Source organism: Hemiscyllium ocellatum, chromosome 5, assembly GCF_020745735.1.
Source record: "Hemiscyllium ocellatum isolate sHemOce1 chromosome 5, sHemOce1.pat.X.cur, whole genome shotgun sequence".
In the NCBI taxonomy this organism is placed as follows: Eukaryota; Metazoa; Chordata; class Chondrichthyes; order Orectolobiformes; family Hemiscylliidae; genus Hemiscyllium; species Hemiscyllium ocellatum.
The window spans coordinates 18,176,778-18,193,122 of record NC_083405.1 but is presented as its reverse complement, the minus strand read 5'-3'; the positions used below and the strand labels follow the sequence as shown (position 1 = coordinate 18,193,122).

The 16,345-nt window shown below is 46.5% G+C and overlaps 2 protein-coding genes across 2 annotated transcripts in view; one reads left to right on the top strand and one right to left on the bottom strand.

The window, feature by feature from the left end:
* ndufs6 (NADH:ubiquinone oxidoreductase subunit S6) overlaps nt 1–2,458 on the bottom strand; it is a 41,989-nt gene extending 39,531 nt beyond the window's left edge. Inside the window, exon 1 of the mRNA XM_060824574.1 lies at nt 2,279–2,458. Coding sequence (XP_060680557.1) covers nt 2,279–2,434 — 156 coding nt within the window. The 5' untranslated portion in view covers nt 2,435–2,458. The remainder of the gene's footprint in view (nt 1–2,278) is intronic.
* Nucleotides 2,459–6,491: 4,033 nt separating this feature from the next.
* Nucleotides 6,492–15,063, top strand: mrpl36 (mitochondrial ribosomal protein L36). Its single transcript, XM_060825324.1, has 2 exons — nt 6,492–6,705; nt 14,591–15,063. Exons 1-2 carry the CDS (start codon nt 6,600–6,602, stop codon nt 14,947–14,949), a joined length of 465 nt encoding a protein of 154 aa, XP_060681307.1. The 5' UTR covers nt 6,492–6,599; the 3' UTR covers nt 14,950–15,063.
* The last annotated feature ends 1,282 nt before the right edge of the window (nt 15,064–16,345 follow it).

Here is a 16,345-nt window from a genome sequence, read left to right as displayed (position 1 = left end):
CTCCCCCGTGTCTCTCCCCCGTGTCACTCTCCCCCGTGTCTCTCCCCCCCACTCTCCCCGTGTCTCCCCCCCCACTCTCCCCCGTGTCTCTCCCCCCACTCTCCCCCGTGTCTCTCCCCCCACTCTCCCCCGTGTCTCTCCCCCCACTCTCCCCCGTGTCACTCTCCCCCGTGTCTCTCCCCCCCACTCTCCCCCGTGTCTCCCCCCCCACTCTCCCCCGTGTCTCTCCCCCCCACTCTCCCCCCCACTCTCCCCCGTGTCTCTCCCCCGTGTCACTCTCCCCCGTGTCTCTCCCCCCCCCTCTCCCCGTGTCTCCCCCCCCACTCTCCCCCGTGTCTCTCCCCCACTCTCCCCCGTGTCTCTCCCCCCACTCTCCCCCGTGCCACTCTCCCCCGTGTCACTCTCCCCCGTGTCTCTCCCCCCCACTCTCCCCCGTGTCTCCCCCCCCACTCTCCCCCGTGTCTCCCCCCCCACTCTCCCCCGTGTCTCTCCCCCCCACTCTCCCCCGTGTCTCTCCCCCGTGTCACTCTCCCCCCGTGTCTCTCCCCCCCACTCTCCCCGTGTCTCCCCCCCCACTCTCCCCCGTGTCTCTCCCCCCACTCTCCCCCGTGTCTCTCCCCCCACTCTCCCCCGTGTCACTCTCCCCCGTGTCTCTCCCCCCCACTCTCCCCCGTGTCTCCCCCCCCACTCTCCCCCGTGTCTCTCCCCCCCACTCTCCCCCGTGTCTCTCCCCCGTGTCACTCTCCCCCGTGTCTCTCCCCCCCACTCTCCCCGTGTCTCCCCCCCCACTCTCCCCCGTGTCTCTCCCCCCACTCTCCCCCGTGTCTCTCCCCCCACTCTCCCCCGTGTCACTCTCCCCCGTGTCTCTCCCCCCCACTCTCCCCCGTGTCTCCCCCCCCCACTCTCCCCCGTGTCTCTCCCCCCCACTCTCCCCCCCACTCTCCCCCGTGTCTCTCCCCCGTGTCACTCTCCCCCGTGTCTCTCCCCCCCACTCTCCCCGTGTCTCCCCCCCCACTCTCCCCCGTGTCTCTCCCCCCACTCTCCCCCGTGTCTCTCCCCCCACTCTCCCCCGTGTCTCTCCCCCCACTCTCCCCCGTGTCACTCTCCCCCGTGTCTCTCCCCCCACTCTCCCCCGTGTCACTCTCCCCCGTGTCTCTCCCCCCCACTCTCCCCCGTGTCTCCCCCCCCACTCTCCCCCGTGTCTCTCCCCCCCACTCTCCCCCGTGTCTCTCCCCCGTGTCACTCTCCCCCGTGTCTCTCCCCCCCACTCTCCCCGTGTCTCCCCCCCCACTCTCCCCCGTGTCTCTCCCCCCACTCTCCCCCGTGTCTCTCCCCCCACTCTCCCCCGTGTCTCTCCCCCCACTCTCCCCCGTGTCACTCTCCCCCGTGTCTCTCCCCCCCACTCTCCCCCGTGTCTCCCCCCCCACTCTCCCCCGTGTCTCTCTCCCCCACTCTCCCCCGTGTCTCCCCCCCCACTCTCCCCCGTGTCTCCCCCCCCACTCTCCCCCGTGTCTCCCCCCCCCCACTCTCCCCCGTGTCTCCCCCCCCACTCTCCCCCGTGTCTCCCCCCCCACTCTCCCCCGTGTCTCCCCCCCCACTCTCCCCCGTGTCTCCCCCCCCACTCTCCCCCGTGTCTCTCCCCCCACTCTCCCCCGTGTCTCCCCCCCCACTCTCCCCCGTGTCTCTCCCCCGTGTCTCTCCCCCCACTCTCCCCCCCTCTCCCCCGTGTCTCCCCCCCCACTCTCCCCCGTGTCTCTCCCCCGTGTCTCTCCCCCCACTCTCCCCCGTGTCTCCCCCCCCACTCTCCCCCGTGTCTCCCCCCCCACTCTCCCCCGTGTCTCCCCCCCCCACTCTCCCCCCACTCTCCCCCGTGTCTCTCCCCCCACTCTCCCCCGTGTCTCTCCCCCCACTCTCCCCCGTGTCTCCCCCCCCACTCTCCCCCCACTCTCCCCCGTGTCTCTCCCCCCACTCTCCCCCGTGTCTCTCCCCCCACTCTCCCCCGTGTCTCCCCCCCCACTCTCCCCCGTGTCTCCCCCCCCCACTCTCCCCCCACTCTCCCCCGTGTCTCTCCCCCCACTCTCCCCCGTGTCTCTCCCCCCACTCTCCCCCGTGTCTCCCCCCCCACTCTCCCCCGTGTCTCCCCCCCCACTCTCCCCCGTGTCTCTCCCCCGTGTCTCCCCCCCCACTCTCCCCCGTGTCTCCCCCCCCACTCTCCCCCTCCTATATCTCTGTCAGAGTGTTTGTACCTCACTTCCTCCCCTCCCGCGGTCACTGTTACCTGTCCTGTGTGTGTTATTTTCTCCGCAGCCCGCCTGCCGGCCGTGCCCACCGCGGCAGTTCCTGGGAGAGGCCTGAGGCGGCTGAGCAGGCCGGGCAGGCCGGGCACGATCTTACTCCGGAGCGAGAGGCGCAGAGTCCCGGCGGCGGCCGCCATAACCGTCAGTCACCTTCAGGGAGCCTTGCTGCGCATGCGCGCCAGCTCTCCCACAGCCCTGCTTGCAGAAGGTGCAAGTGGCTGCTAAACCTCAGAATTAAAGCAATGCAAGCAAATGTGTTTTCTTTTAACTTTATGTATGGCCCTTGTGAATGAAACTGGCCAAAGGATAAATCTGCATTTGTTGATCGATTTCTAAATTGTGACAAGTTGGCATTAAGTGATTCTTTGCATCACAGATTGTCCTAATGAAATGGGCAGGGATAGTATTTTGTTTGGATAACTGATTGTTCGGATAACGGATACTGTTTTTGCGCAGGGCCTTGACAACTTGTGCGGATAGTCCGATATTTGATAATTGATGTTCGGATAACCGAGGTTGTTCTGTATATTAGTTTTTTAATGGAAAGTCGCTATCATTAGGCCATCACCTGTTGGCCATCACAACTGCCCTTGAACTGTTACTTCAGGGAGCAGTTAAGAGTAGACTGCTTTTTGACCAAGTTACGTGTGTGGACAGTGGATTTCCTTCTTTAAAGGACATTTATGAACTTCTTTTTAACTTTTGATTGTTTCGTCATGGTCAGTTACTGAGACAAGCTTTAAATTATACATTTTATTAATCTGCATTTACAATTTTTTGCCAGCTTCAGTAATATTACCACTGCATCATCCATTCTAAAAGAGATAAAAAAAAACAGAATGCAGGAAATTACAGGTGTAACATCCGGCATACAGAAAACATTAGAAGCTATTATCAAATAAATTATCATAGGAGACTTAGATAATTTCAATGTAATCATCACAGTGGCTCAATGGTTATCACTGCTGCCTCACAGCGCCAGGGACCAGGTTCAATTCCCGCTCAGGTAACTGTGTGGAGTTTGCACATTCTCCCCATGCCTATGTGGTTTTCCTCCGGGTGCTCCAGTTTCCTCCCACAATCCAAAGATGTGCAGGTCAGGTGAATTGGCTATGCTGGATTGCCCATGATGTTGGATGTTACTCAGGGCTGAAAATGTGTTGCTGGAAAAGCGCAGTAGGTCAGGCAGCATCTAAGGAGCAGGAGAATCGACATTTCGGGCATGAGCCCTTCTTCAGGAATGAGGAAAGTGTGTTCAGCAGGCTAAGATAAAAGGTAGGGTGGAGGGACTTGGGGGAGAGGCGTTGGAAATGCGATAGGTGGAAGCAGGTCAAGGTGAGAGTGATAGGCCGGAGTGGAGGTGGGGGGCAGAGAGGTCAGGAAGACGATTGCAGATTAGGAAGGCAGTGCTGAGTTCGAGGGATTTGACTGAGACAAGGTGGGGGAGGGGAAATGGAAACTGAAGAAATCTTGAGTTCATCCCTTGGGGTTGGAGGCTATATTTGACACCTTAAAGTGCCGCATCTTGGATTATTGCAGAATAAAAATGCTCCTGGGTACAAGAGTAGCATATTGGCATGGATAGAAGATAAACAAAAATGGGTCCTTTTCAATTTGAAAAGATGTAATGAATGATGTGCCACAGAGATTGCTGCCAGGACATCAATTGTTTACAATTTATATAAATTATAGGAAGGACATTGTTAAACTTGAGAGGGTGCAAAAATGATTTCAAAGGATGTTGCCAGGACTGGACAACTTTAGTTATAGGAAGAGGCTGAATAGGCTGGGGCTTTTTTCCCTTAAGTGTCAGAAGCTAAGGGGTGACTTTTTAAATGTGACATTTTAAAGGTGTATATAATCATGGGGAACATGGATAGGATGCATTGTCAAGGTTTTTTTCTGAGGTGGGCAAGCCAAAAACTAGAGGGCACAGGTTTAATTTGAGAGGGGAAATATTTAAGAATGACCTCGAGTAACTTTATCATGGGGAGGATGTTGCATGTATGGAATGAGCTGCCAGAGGAATTGGTGTAGGCAGGTGCAATTGCAACCTGAAAGGAACTGGATGGGTATATGAATAGGAAGGATTTAGAGGGTTCTGGGCCAAATGGGACTGGGTCAGATTGGGATATCTGGTCAGCATGAACAAGTTGGACTGAAGGGTCTGTTTCTGTGCTGTTTGACTCTACGACTAAGATGAAGGGACAGAAGGTATGGTTGCCAAATTTGCTGATGATCCAAATGTGGAAAAGTACATTGTGACAAGGGTATTAGGCTGACTCAAAACTATATGGATAGTTTAAGGAGTGAGCAAAGATGTAGCAATGGAGTATAAAGTGGGAAAATATGACATTATGCATTTGAGCAGAAAGAAACAAAAGTATATTATTCTAAATGGTGAAAGATTGCAGTGGTATCTGGGTGTCTTTGTGCATGAATTGCAAAATATTGGTATGCAGGTACATCAAGTAATTAGGAAAGCAAATACAATGTTACCGTTTATTGCAAGGGGAATTGAACATTAAGGTTAGGAGGTTTTGCTTCAGGAATGCAGGGAATTAGTGAAACTGTATCTAGAGTTCAGTGCACTGCATTGGTCACCTTATACAAGGTAGAATGTATATGCATTGGAAGTAATTCAGAGGTTTCCCAGACCAATACCTAAGGTGGGAGGCAGGGGAAAGAAACTGTCTACTATTTTTTAGTCATTCATTGGATGACGGCGCCATTGGCTAGGCCAGCATTTATTTCCTGTCCCTAATTGCCCAGAAGGTAGTTGGAGACAAGGACATTGCTATGGGTCTGAATCATATGTCAGCCAGACTAGATAAGGATGGCAAATTCCTTCCCTAAAGGTCATTAGTGAACAGATTTTTTTTGTCCCAAAAATCAGCAATTGTTTCACAGTCATTGTTACACACTTAATTCCAGATATCCTCTAAATTGACTACAAATCCCACCATGGCAGAATTTGAACCCAAATTCTGATTCACCGGTCCCATCCCCCATCTGATTTCCCCTCCCCAGCCTGATCTCCCCCCTCTCTGATTCCACCCTTCCTGATGAAGAGCTCCTGCCCGAAACGTCGATTCTCCTGCTCCTAGGATGCTGCCTGACCTGCTGTGTTTTTCCAGCACCACACACTCTCGACTCTGATCTCCAGCATCTGCAGTCCTCACTTTCTCCCATTTGATTTCCCCTCCTCCCCAGATTGATCTCCCTCCCCCCCCAGCCTGATTCACCACCACACAGTCTGATTCACTCCCCCCCAGCCTGATTCACTACTCCCCCAGCCAGATTCACCCACCCCATCCTGATTCACTCCCCCCAGCCTGATTCACCCACCCCAGTGTGATTCACTCCCCCTACTCCCCCAATTTGATTCACTACCTCCCCCAGCCTGATTCACTCCCCCCAGCCTGATTCACTCCTCCCCCTGATTCACTTCCCCTACTCCAATTTGATTCACTAGCCCCCCAACCTGATTTAACCCCCCCCAGCCTGATTCACTCCCCCAAACTGATTCACTACCCCTCCCCCCAGCCTGATTCACCCCCCCCCCAGCCTGATTCACCCCCCCCACAGCCTGATTCACTCTCCCCCACAGCCTGATTCACTACCCCCCCAGCCTGATTCACTACCTCCCCCAGCCTGATTCACGCCCCCCAACCTGATTAACCCCCCCAGCCTGTTACACTACCCCCCCCCCGATTCACTCCCCCACAGCCTGATTCCCCCTCCCCCGTTGATTCCCCCTCCCCCAAGAGGGGAATAGTGCGCATGCTCCGAAGTGTCTGGCCGGGCGGCCCAAAACGTTGGGTCTTCAGTGACATTCCGCAGGAGGGTCACGCAGGGGGGGGGGGGCGGGGCGCGGAAGTGGGTTGCGGTTCTCCCAGCGTCCCTCAGGTCAAGAGCGCACACTGCGCAAGCGCCAGCCTGGGAGCGCCGGAAGTGAGAGCGAGCAGCGACGCAGGAGGAGGCGGGCGTGAGTTGTGCTTCCTGGGTTATCTTCGTGTCTCCGGAAGTTGTAGGGTATTCGGGCGAAGGTAAAGGTAATGGGGGAAGTTTGTTGAGTTTATGCTCAACTCTAAGTCCTCCCCGAGCTCAGTGCTGCAAGGGACCTTAAACTGACCCTGAGCCAAGGGTTGGAGAACATTGGAATTTTATTCCCCAGAAGTAAGCAACTGAAACTGAATCTGGTATTAATGTAAATATAGTAACAGTGTGAGTGGGCCAAGGGGACAGCAACATTAATCCAGGGTTGGTGTCGGGAAGCTCCTCAAACCCTTTGGTGCACACATGCTGGGAGAGTGTGAGAACTGCGGATCGGAATCGAGAGTGTGGCGCTGGAAGGCCACAGCCAGCCAGTATCCGAGGAGCAGGGGAATCGACGTTCCGGATGCGTGTGAGCCTGCTTTGACTTGGCCTGATTACACCCTCAGATGGTACAAAAACTGCTGGTGAAACCAGCAGGTCTGACACCATCTTTGAGAAGTTAATGTTTCGAGTCTGTTTCTGTTAAAGAGTCACTGTGCTTGAAAGATTTAACTTTTTTTTCTCATAGGTGCTGCCAGACACGCTGAGTTTTGCCAGCAATTTCTGTTTTTGTTTTGGATCTCCAGCACCTGCAATTTTTTTTGTTTTATCCTCAGGTGGAACGCTTCCTAATCTGTTCTATTCATGTCCCCTAAAAGGCTGCTCCCCTAATTTTAAAACAGTGCCCGAAATGTCGACTCTTCTGCTTCTTGCATGTTGTCTGACCTGCTGTGCTTTTCCAGCACCACACTTTTTAACTTTGATCCGCATATGCTGTAAATCTGAAACTATTGTGTTGAATGCTGCAATGTCTGTTAAGTACTCTGCTTCATCAAATTACTTTGAATATTCCTGAAGAAGGGCTCATGCCCAAAACATCGATTCTCCTGCTCCTCGGATGTGCCTGACCTGCTGCGCTTTTCCAGCAACGCATTTCCAGTTCTACTTTGAATACTATGCTTGTTATATGAGCTGTTGCAGCTAATGTGCATGCACCAAGATTTCAAATATTAATTAATTTTGCTATGGTATGCTTTGGCGATGCTGTTTGAATGTGATGTTTAGCTGCAAATGTACTGTGCCTTCAGACCTGACCCTATATGGCAACCAAAATTTCAAAGTAGAAACACAGTGCTGGACAAATTCAGGTCTGGTAGCATCTGTAGAGAGAGAAGTTTGAGAAACTGACTTAGTATTTTGCGTGCAATAACTATTTGGCAATAACTATTTGGAAAGTTGTTCACTGAAGAGATTTCAAACATTAAGTTTTTTTTTCCACTCCGCTGATGCTGCCAGAACGGCGTTTCTTCAGCACTTTCCTGTTTTGTTTCAGATCTCTAGGACCCAGTGTATTTTACTTATTAAATTTTTTAAAAAGTGCTTTGTGTGAATGACTGAAGAAGTCAATATTTATTGCCTGTCCATCATAAGATAGTTGGTCGTTACCTTTTGCTTGCTATAGTCAAGTTCACTTTCATATGGAACCTGTCACTAAAAGACATGGAAATCAAACTGTTTATCATTATCACTTATACTGCAATTTTATTAATTTCCAACTGCTTAATCAGTTCATTCAAATTCTTCAATTTCTACAATGGGATTTGAACTTCTTTCCTTTGGAATATTCTTTATATGCGTGGGACTACTGTGGCTACTCGTCCAATAATGCACCCACTGCATCATCACACCCTCGTACGTTCTCATTCTCAGACATAGAGCTAAATAGAAATGAGTCATTTTGAGTTATCAGGTTTGGAGTTTGATTTAATATTTTGAATTTGCATAAAAAGCACATTGTACTCCAAAAACTGGATGCATGTGAGCCTGCTTTGGCTTAGCCTGATTATATCCTCAAATGTTACAAAAACTGCTGGTGAAACCAGCAGGTCTGACACCATCTTTGGGAAGTTAATGTTTTGAGTCTTTCTGTTGAAGAGTCATTGTGCTCAAAACATTTAACTCTGCTTTTTTTTCTCATAGATACTGCCAGACACGCTGAGTTTCGCCAGCCATTTCTGTTTGTGTTTTGGATCTCCTGCACCTGCAGTTTTTTTGTTTAATCCTAAGGTGGAACATTTCCTCATTTGTTCTGTTCATCTCTTCTAAAAGGGCACTCCTCTAATTTTAAAATGTCGACCGAAAATGTCGACTCTTCTGCTTCTCGCATGTTGTCTGACCGGCTGTGCTTTTCCAGCACCACACTTTTCGACTCCCCTAGTCCTGGACTGACCCTGTAGAGTAAATATCTTTTTGCATATCTACCTGGTCAAGACTATTCAGGTTCTTATAAACTTCAGTCAAATACCCTTCGCTCAAACTCTGGTAATTTTAAAAAAAACCTGTCTAACGTTTCCTAAGGCAACCTGCTCACTCCAGTTGTCAATGTAATAAACCTTCTCTGAACAGTCTCTAATGCATTTACATCCATTCTTCAATAAGGATACCAAAACTGCACACAGTATTTGAGATGTAGCCCCACCAATGCCCTGTGTAACTGAAGCCTCTCATTCTTATTCTCCAGAGCTGTGCAGTTTTGGTGCCTTTGTATCTCGAGAAATGGCAGCCATTGATTTTCACGCTACTAGCTAGCTTCCTCTCTTGCTCATTCTTTTTGTCCCGATAATCTTTTAGTTGTTCTCTGTCATACAGTCCGTTCTGCTATAATGTGGTAGTTTGTGTTCTTGTGCAAGTGCATGTTATAGAAAATCATGCAATAGGCTCCATTATTTCTATGTGGAAAACAGGTTTGGGGCGAGCCACCAAAACTATCAGTAAAAATTGAAATGGCAATAGTAGTTAGCCTAACACAAATGGTAGCACAGTCTAAGTAAATGTTAAAATCATATATTCTAATGAAATAATACAATAAATTTAACATTAAGGGGATTTCAGAGTTTGCTGAGTTACAGTGCAGGTCATGTCTGTCTGTACTCCACATCTTGGTTATGCAAATGGCTGAGTGACAGTCTGTGGAGAATAACAGAATCCATAAAACTCCACTGCATGGGTCAGGGTTAAAGATAAAGGTTTCATTCTTGCCACTAGGAAACCAATTCCTGCATCTCTCAAAACTGCCATTTAAAAGTAATGAGAAAAAAAATCCAAATAAAGGCTTTAGTAATTGTGAGGGTCCATGGTGGTGGAGGAGGTTATGGAGGTCAGGAGGATTGTAGGGACTTGAAGAGGTTTCACAGTTTGAGAGTGTTGTAGAGACTAGAGGAGGTTAACAAGATAAGAAAGATTTAACCAGAAGAGGATGGTGCAGAAATCCCGAGGTTTACAATAGTGGGAAGAGGTTTTGGGAAGCTGGAGACAAGGGCGTTCTGAAGGAAGTGACACCAATAGGAAAGATTGTTGGGAGTGGAGGAGAGTACAGAGAGAGCAGTGGTCTGATCTGGAGCGTTTGTGGAGACTGGAAGTAATTTTAAAATATGGATCCGCAAGAGTTTGCAGAAGTGAACACTGAGAGTGGACTGAAGGCAACCAGGGAAGGAATGGCAACTGGAGTTCATGTTTTTAAAAAAACTCATTCCCCGATTCACCAATTGTATTACAGCCAAATCGTGCTGACGAAATGCATGTTATAGAAGAACGACCTGTACTCTGTGTTTTGACCGGCCGTTGCTATTACAATTATATCTTTATCCTTAAGTTTGATGCTTTGCTTAACTTCATCAATTAACTATAGATAGTGAGTCCTCCCTTTGGGATTTTTCTTTTTAGCAGGGATGTACTTATTGTGAGTATTCCAAAATATCGCTTTAAATGTCTGGCCCTGCTTTACTATTGATCTCTCGCTTAGATTAATACACCAGTTCACTTCAGTTAACTCAGTTTTAATGTACATGGAGCAGCCCTTACTTAAGTTTAAAGTACTAGTCTTCCACCCATTCTCCATTTCAAACTGAATGTAACGTTTAGACATATTTTGATCAAAGCCACCTCGAGGTGCCTTTACTCTACAGTAATTCATTGATCCTGTCATATTGGAACAAAAATCCAAAGTAATGGTCTGGAATTTGTTTGCAACAATAGTGAGTGTAACAGTGCTTTCATAGAGTTTGTCAGACAGCAGTTTCCAGAGTAGACAAATATGCTGTTGATCATGGAACTGGGAATTTGCAGTTGGAATTGTCCACCTTATTTCAAATATATACATAAAAGAAAAGACTGCAGATGCTGGAACAGAAAAACTGAAATTGCTGAAGAAATTAGCAGGTCTGTTAGCAACTATGGAGAGCAAAGACAGTTAACATTTCAAGTCCAGGGATTCTCCTTTGGGGAAGAGTTTCTCCAGCAATTTCTGTATTTGTGTGTTACTTTTAAAATGTAGGCTCACCATCATCTAATGATAACTGCCTCACCCGCACCCACATTCCTAACCCCAGATCTGAAAAAAACATGCAGAAAAGGAAAAAGCTTATTTTGGGGACAGGTCAATATTACAGGAAGCTAGGCAAATAAAGTTTAGATTTAAAAAGGAAATTAAGAAAGTCAAAATATCCAATTCATTATTTTTGAGACTGTGACTCCATGTCCAGGGCGCACAATTTCTCAGCATCTAGCCTGTCAAAGCTATTTTGAGTTTTATATGCTTCAATTCTATCTGTTCTCATTCTTAACTTGTAGGATATTTCTCTCATCTTAATTGTGTGTGAAATTAACCTTTACCTTGGGTAAGGAGTCCAAAACTACCTACATTGGGGCTATACCTGAAGTAAAGTCCTGTAATGAATAGATTTCACCTGTTTTTACAGAAGTGGGGGAATACACTTATTGTAATTGGGCAGGTGTGCAATGGGATAAGCATGTAAAAGAGGGAATAAGATGTAGGAGCAGAAGTAGACCATTCAGCCCATTGTGTCTGCTCTGCCATTCAATTTAATCATGGCTGATCTCATCGTCCATAACTCCATGTTACTATCCTTTCTCTTGATTTTCTTACTGATCAAAGATCTGTTTTTCTCAACCTTGAATATACTTAATGACCCAGCCTCAGCAGCCTTCTGTGGTAAAGAATTTCACAGATTCACTGCTTTCAGAGAAGAAATTCCTCATCTCGATCTAAAACGTGCAGGTATTTTGTGTCCGTATTCATGGCGGAGTACATGAATAACATGCCAGTAATTGGGAAAGAGGCTAAGATAGGTGAGGACCTAGAAACGGACATTATCATGAAAGAGGTAACATTGGGCATACTAATGGAACTAAAGGTAGATAAGTCTGCTGGCCCTGATGGAATGCGTTGCAGGATACTAAAAGTGACAGCAGGAGAAAGAGCAAATGCATTTGTAGTAATTTTCCAAAATTAGCTGGGCCCTGGCAGTTCCAGCAGATCAGAAAACAGCAAATGTGGTGCTACTGTTTTTTTTTAAATTAGGTAGACAAAACATGGGGAAATATAAGCTGGTTAGCTTAACTTCTGTAGTGGGGAAAATGTTTGAATTTATTAGGGAGGAAGAAATAGCAAGACATCAAAATAGAAATCGTCCCGTAGGATAGACACCGCATGGGTTCATGAAAGGCAGGTCATCCTTAACTAATTTTACTGGAATTCTATGAAAAGCGCAGCAGGTCAGGCAGCATCAAAGGAGCAGGAGAATCGACGTTTCAGGCATGAGCCCTTCTTCAGGAATGAAGAGGGTGTGCCAAGCAGGCTAAGATAAAAGGTAGGGAGGAGGGACTTGGGGGAGGGGTGTTGGGAATGCGATAGGTGGAAGGAGGTTAAGGTGAGGGTGATAGACCGGAGTGGGGGTGGGGGCGGAGAGATTGGAAGAAGATTGCAGGTCAAGAAGGTGGTGCTGAGTCCGAGGGTTGGGACTGAGATAAGGTGAGGGGAGGGGAAATGAGGAAGGTGGAGAAATCTGCATTCATCCCTTGTGGTTGGAGGGTTCCTCGGCGGAAGATGAGGCGCTCTTCCTCCAGGTGTCGTGTGGTCAGGGTCTGGCGATGGAGGAAGCCAAGGACCTGCATGTCCTTGGTGGAGTGGGAGTGGGAGGGGGAGTTAGTGTTCAGCCACGGGGCGGTTGAGTTGGTTGATTAGCCATGATGACATTGAATGGCAGAGTGGGCTCAAATGGCCTACTCATCCTGGTTCTTATATCCTTAAGCCCTTATTTTGAGGTTATGCCTTGTGGCCCTAGACTTTCTCACAATAAGAATCAATATTTTTACATCAACCCTGTCAAGTTCCCTAAGAATCTTGTATATTTCAATACGATTAAGGATATAAGTATTTACAAGTGGATGAATAGTGTAGGTCTGAATAAACTCTATTCCAGGCTGCAAACAGAAGTAAGGGAAAACATAACAGACTCTTACCTTCATTTTGCAAATCCTAAGGTAGAAACATAGTTTTGTAAAATAAGATTTTAATCTACTTTTAAAAAAGGAAGGAAGAGTAATTAAAAGCCTGTTGGCCTAACTTTGTTGGTCCCTTTATGGGAGATAGTTTTAAAGGACAATAAAGTTACAAAGGGCGGCATGTTGGCTCAATCATTAGCACTGTCGCCTCACAGCACCAGGGTCCCAGGTTCGATTCCCAACCTCTGACGACTGTCTGTGTGGAATAGAGTGATCCTGAAGTTGATGTCAATATCCCTATAGGTATCAAGACAGGTAAATAACATCGTTCAGTAGGTACATTGGATACTTTCCTTTTATTAGATATGGAGCATAGGATTTGGGATTTCATGTTGCAGCTGTCCAAGACGTTGGTAAAGGTCACTCTTGGAATACTGTGGATAATTCTGGTTGTCCTGTTACAGGAAGGATGTTGTTAAATTGGAGAGATGCAGAAAAAAACTTACAAGGATGCTGCTGTAATTGGAGAGTTTGAATTATAAGGAGAGGCTGGCACGTTTTACCCCAGAACTTTGGAGCCTGAAGACTGACCGTACAGCTTTATAAGATCATGAGGGGCATAGATAAGGTGAATAGCTAAGGTTTTCTGTTCCAGGGTAGGGGAATCCGAAACTAGAGGGCATAAGTTTAAGGTGAGGTGGGACAGATTTAATAGGTACCTAAAGGGCAACGTTTTCATACAGAAGGTGGTGCGTGTTTGGATTGAACGGCCAGAGAAAGTGGTAGAGACAGGTACAATTACCAATTTTAAAAGACATTTGGATGGATATGAGAGTAGGAAAGGTTTAGTGTGATGTAGGTTATATGCAGGCTTAGTTCGGTTGAGGAAACCTGGTCAGTACGATGCTGAGGTGAAATTGAAGAGCAGCGATGTTATTTCTCAAACTATGTAAAACTAGTTGAGCTACAATTGGATACAATATGCAATTCTAGTCATTTAATGTAATTAACATGTAATTGAAAATGAAATGATGAAATTTAGGATTTTGTCTAGTGTGGAGAATGTTAACAGCTCAAAAGAATTAGCCTAGCTTATTTGCATTTGAGGAGGGAGATATATAAAATTAAGGGACCTAGAACATGTGAATAATCAGGAAGATAGTTAAAAGTAATTAACAGAAGAATTGGAGGGCAGTTGAATTTTCCACCCATGCAGGCTCTGGAAATCACCACCTGGTAAAGGCAGAAACCCTCTGCCTTGTGTTTGGGGGAAGAGGGAAAAAAAAATGATTTGCATTTGGAGTACCATAAGCTGTAAGGCTATGGATCCTGAAGTGTCAAAGAGATTAAAGTGAATAGCTCTTTTTTGGCTTCCTCCGATATGATGGGGAGCTTTGTGAGTTGGGGATCTTAATGTGTCCAGGAGCAGTCACTGATTTCATCTTTAACCCTCCTCAAATGCTGATGCCAATTCTAAGATGACTGTTACTGCAGCCAGCTGAACAACGTGAATATCAAAGCTGGTACCTTCCTTGTCAGAACAGCAGACTTATTTTGCACCTGACTGCATTTGCAGTGGTGAATGCTTTAATAATATCATTTGTAATTAACCCTTGACTCAATATCTAATGCTAAGTAAATCAAATTTAATGTGCATTATACTTGCTTGGGTAGCATTTTGGGGGGGGGGGGGAGTACAAAACTTATGCGAACTAATAATAACAGAACAAGTAGTGACATAAATGAGCTTTGCACAAATAATGAATTACTGTGCCACACATTGATCAATATATAGGCAAACCAAAACTTTCTTGTCAAACTGACTAATTAGATTATTTGGCTTTTCAATTCATTTATTTTGTATGACTTTAATAACGTATTTGTAATTCCTGGAGTAAAATTAATATCAAACAAAATGTCACAATCATCTTAACATGTCTTTTTCATTGTAGGTGTGAACAGGATGGCCTTTCTTGTGAAGAATCTGCTCCAGGTGATCAACAAGCCTCTGTGGCAGTTGAGCAAGTGTTCAGTCCTCTGTAGGCCATCCGTCTGTTTGGTGACACATAAGCCTCTGAGTATGGTTGTCACAATGAAGCCCAAAATTGGGCCAGATCCCATCAAGACAGTGAGATTTGCTGCCATGCCGTTTCTTCAACCATGCCAACTGCAAACTGTACAGGATCTTGCAGGAATGAAAACTAAGACTTCTCTAAAGAAGCGATGCAAGGATTGCTTCTTTGTGCGTAGACGGGGGCGATTATATGTGTACTGCAAGTCTCATCCCAGGCACAAACAGAGGCAGGGCTAACCTGAAAAGTTGAACTTTAATTTCCATGTTGGTGATTTGTTAAAACTAATGTGTATAATTTAGTACTTGCCGTTAATGATATCAACAAATAAAAATTATTCTTTGGAATCAGAATTATTAGATGTACAGGTTTTGATTTTATGGAGAATTTTCACATTTTTGGATGTTAAATTCTGAACTATTAATGCTATATTATTAATGTCTTTACAAAAGGGACAGAGTTTCAAATGCTGCAAATGAAAAAAAGTAGTCGCTGCCTGAGAATTTAAAAAATCAAATGTAGAGTATAAGGAGGCCAGTTGATAGTATAATTGCCACAGCCAGAAAACCATAGTTTCATTTCCTCCTTCACATGGAGTAACTTAAAGCCTTCTAAATTCATATGTGCTTCGTTACCAACACTGCCTGCTTCCATCCCAAGGGATGTGATTAAAAACTTTATGAACCAAAATTACACTAAGTCATGCGAGAAATAGCATTTATATAAAAGGACAATCTTGAAGAAAGCAAGGTGGAAATATGGAGATATCTAAGGGGGTGTATTTACAGCCAAGGCACCCACAAGCCTGGAGCCACAGGTAGAGTGATTAAAACTTGGGTTTGACATGAGGCCAGGATCAGTGGGAGCACAAAGATCAGTAAGGTTTCTGTGGGTGGATGAGACTGGAGCGATAGGAATAGATGAGGCCCAATGTTTCTGTAAATCTTTTTATTCTAAGTGAATCTCCGAGGCCCTTGAGTGCCGGTGGCTTCTGAACATGGAAGCCCTTCATTAGCACACTGGTTAGCTTCCCAGTGGGGAGATGTTAGAGGGAGCATTGATTGAAGTATTTAAAAATTAGCTTGCAGATTTTACAATTGAGATATTGATGGACAATGAATCAGTGTATGTTTTGAAGGGATGATGTGTGAATGAGTCTGGGTGCGAGTTAAGATTTGAGCAGCTGAATTACATGTAAAGGTTTTGTGTAGAGTAACTCCCCTGAAAACCATGCAATTGAGGAGTCAAAAAATAACATTAACATGGAAGAGGGCTTCAACAGCAGAAGAGCCAAGTCTGGGTCAGTGTGTAAAGGTAGAAGTAGGCAGTCTTAGTAATGAAGCATGTATGAATTTGGAAGGTTGTAACTTACTCCACGTGAAGGAGTAAGTGAGACCTCAGTTTAATGATTCATCCACAGACAACATTTCTGAAAATATTAGCTTTCCTTATTTGTTCAATTCATGGCAGGGCTGTTTGAGCCTATTACTTTCTGGCTGGATGCAATAATACAATCATCTAGCCTCCCTATGCTTGACATTGATTTAAAAAAAATTCTCGGGCAGCAATTCAAAACCCGTGCGTTCAGTGTCCAACTATACAGTCTTCACATGTAGGTTGAGTCAAAAGACATCA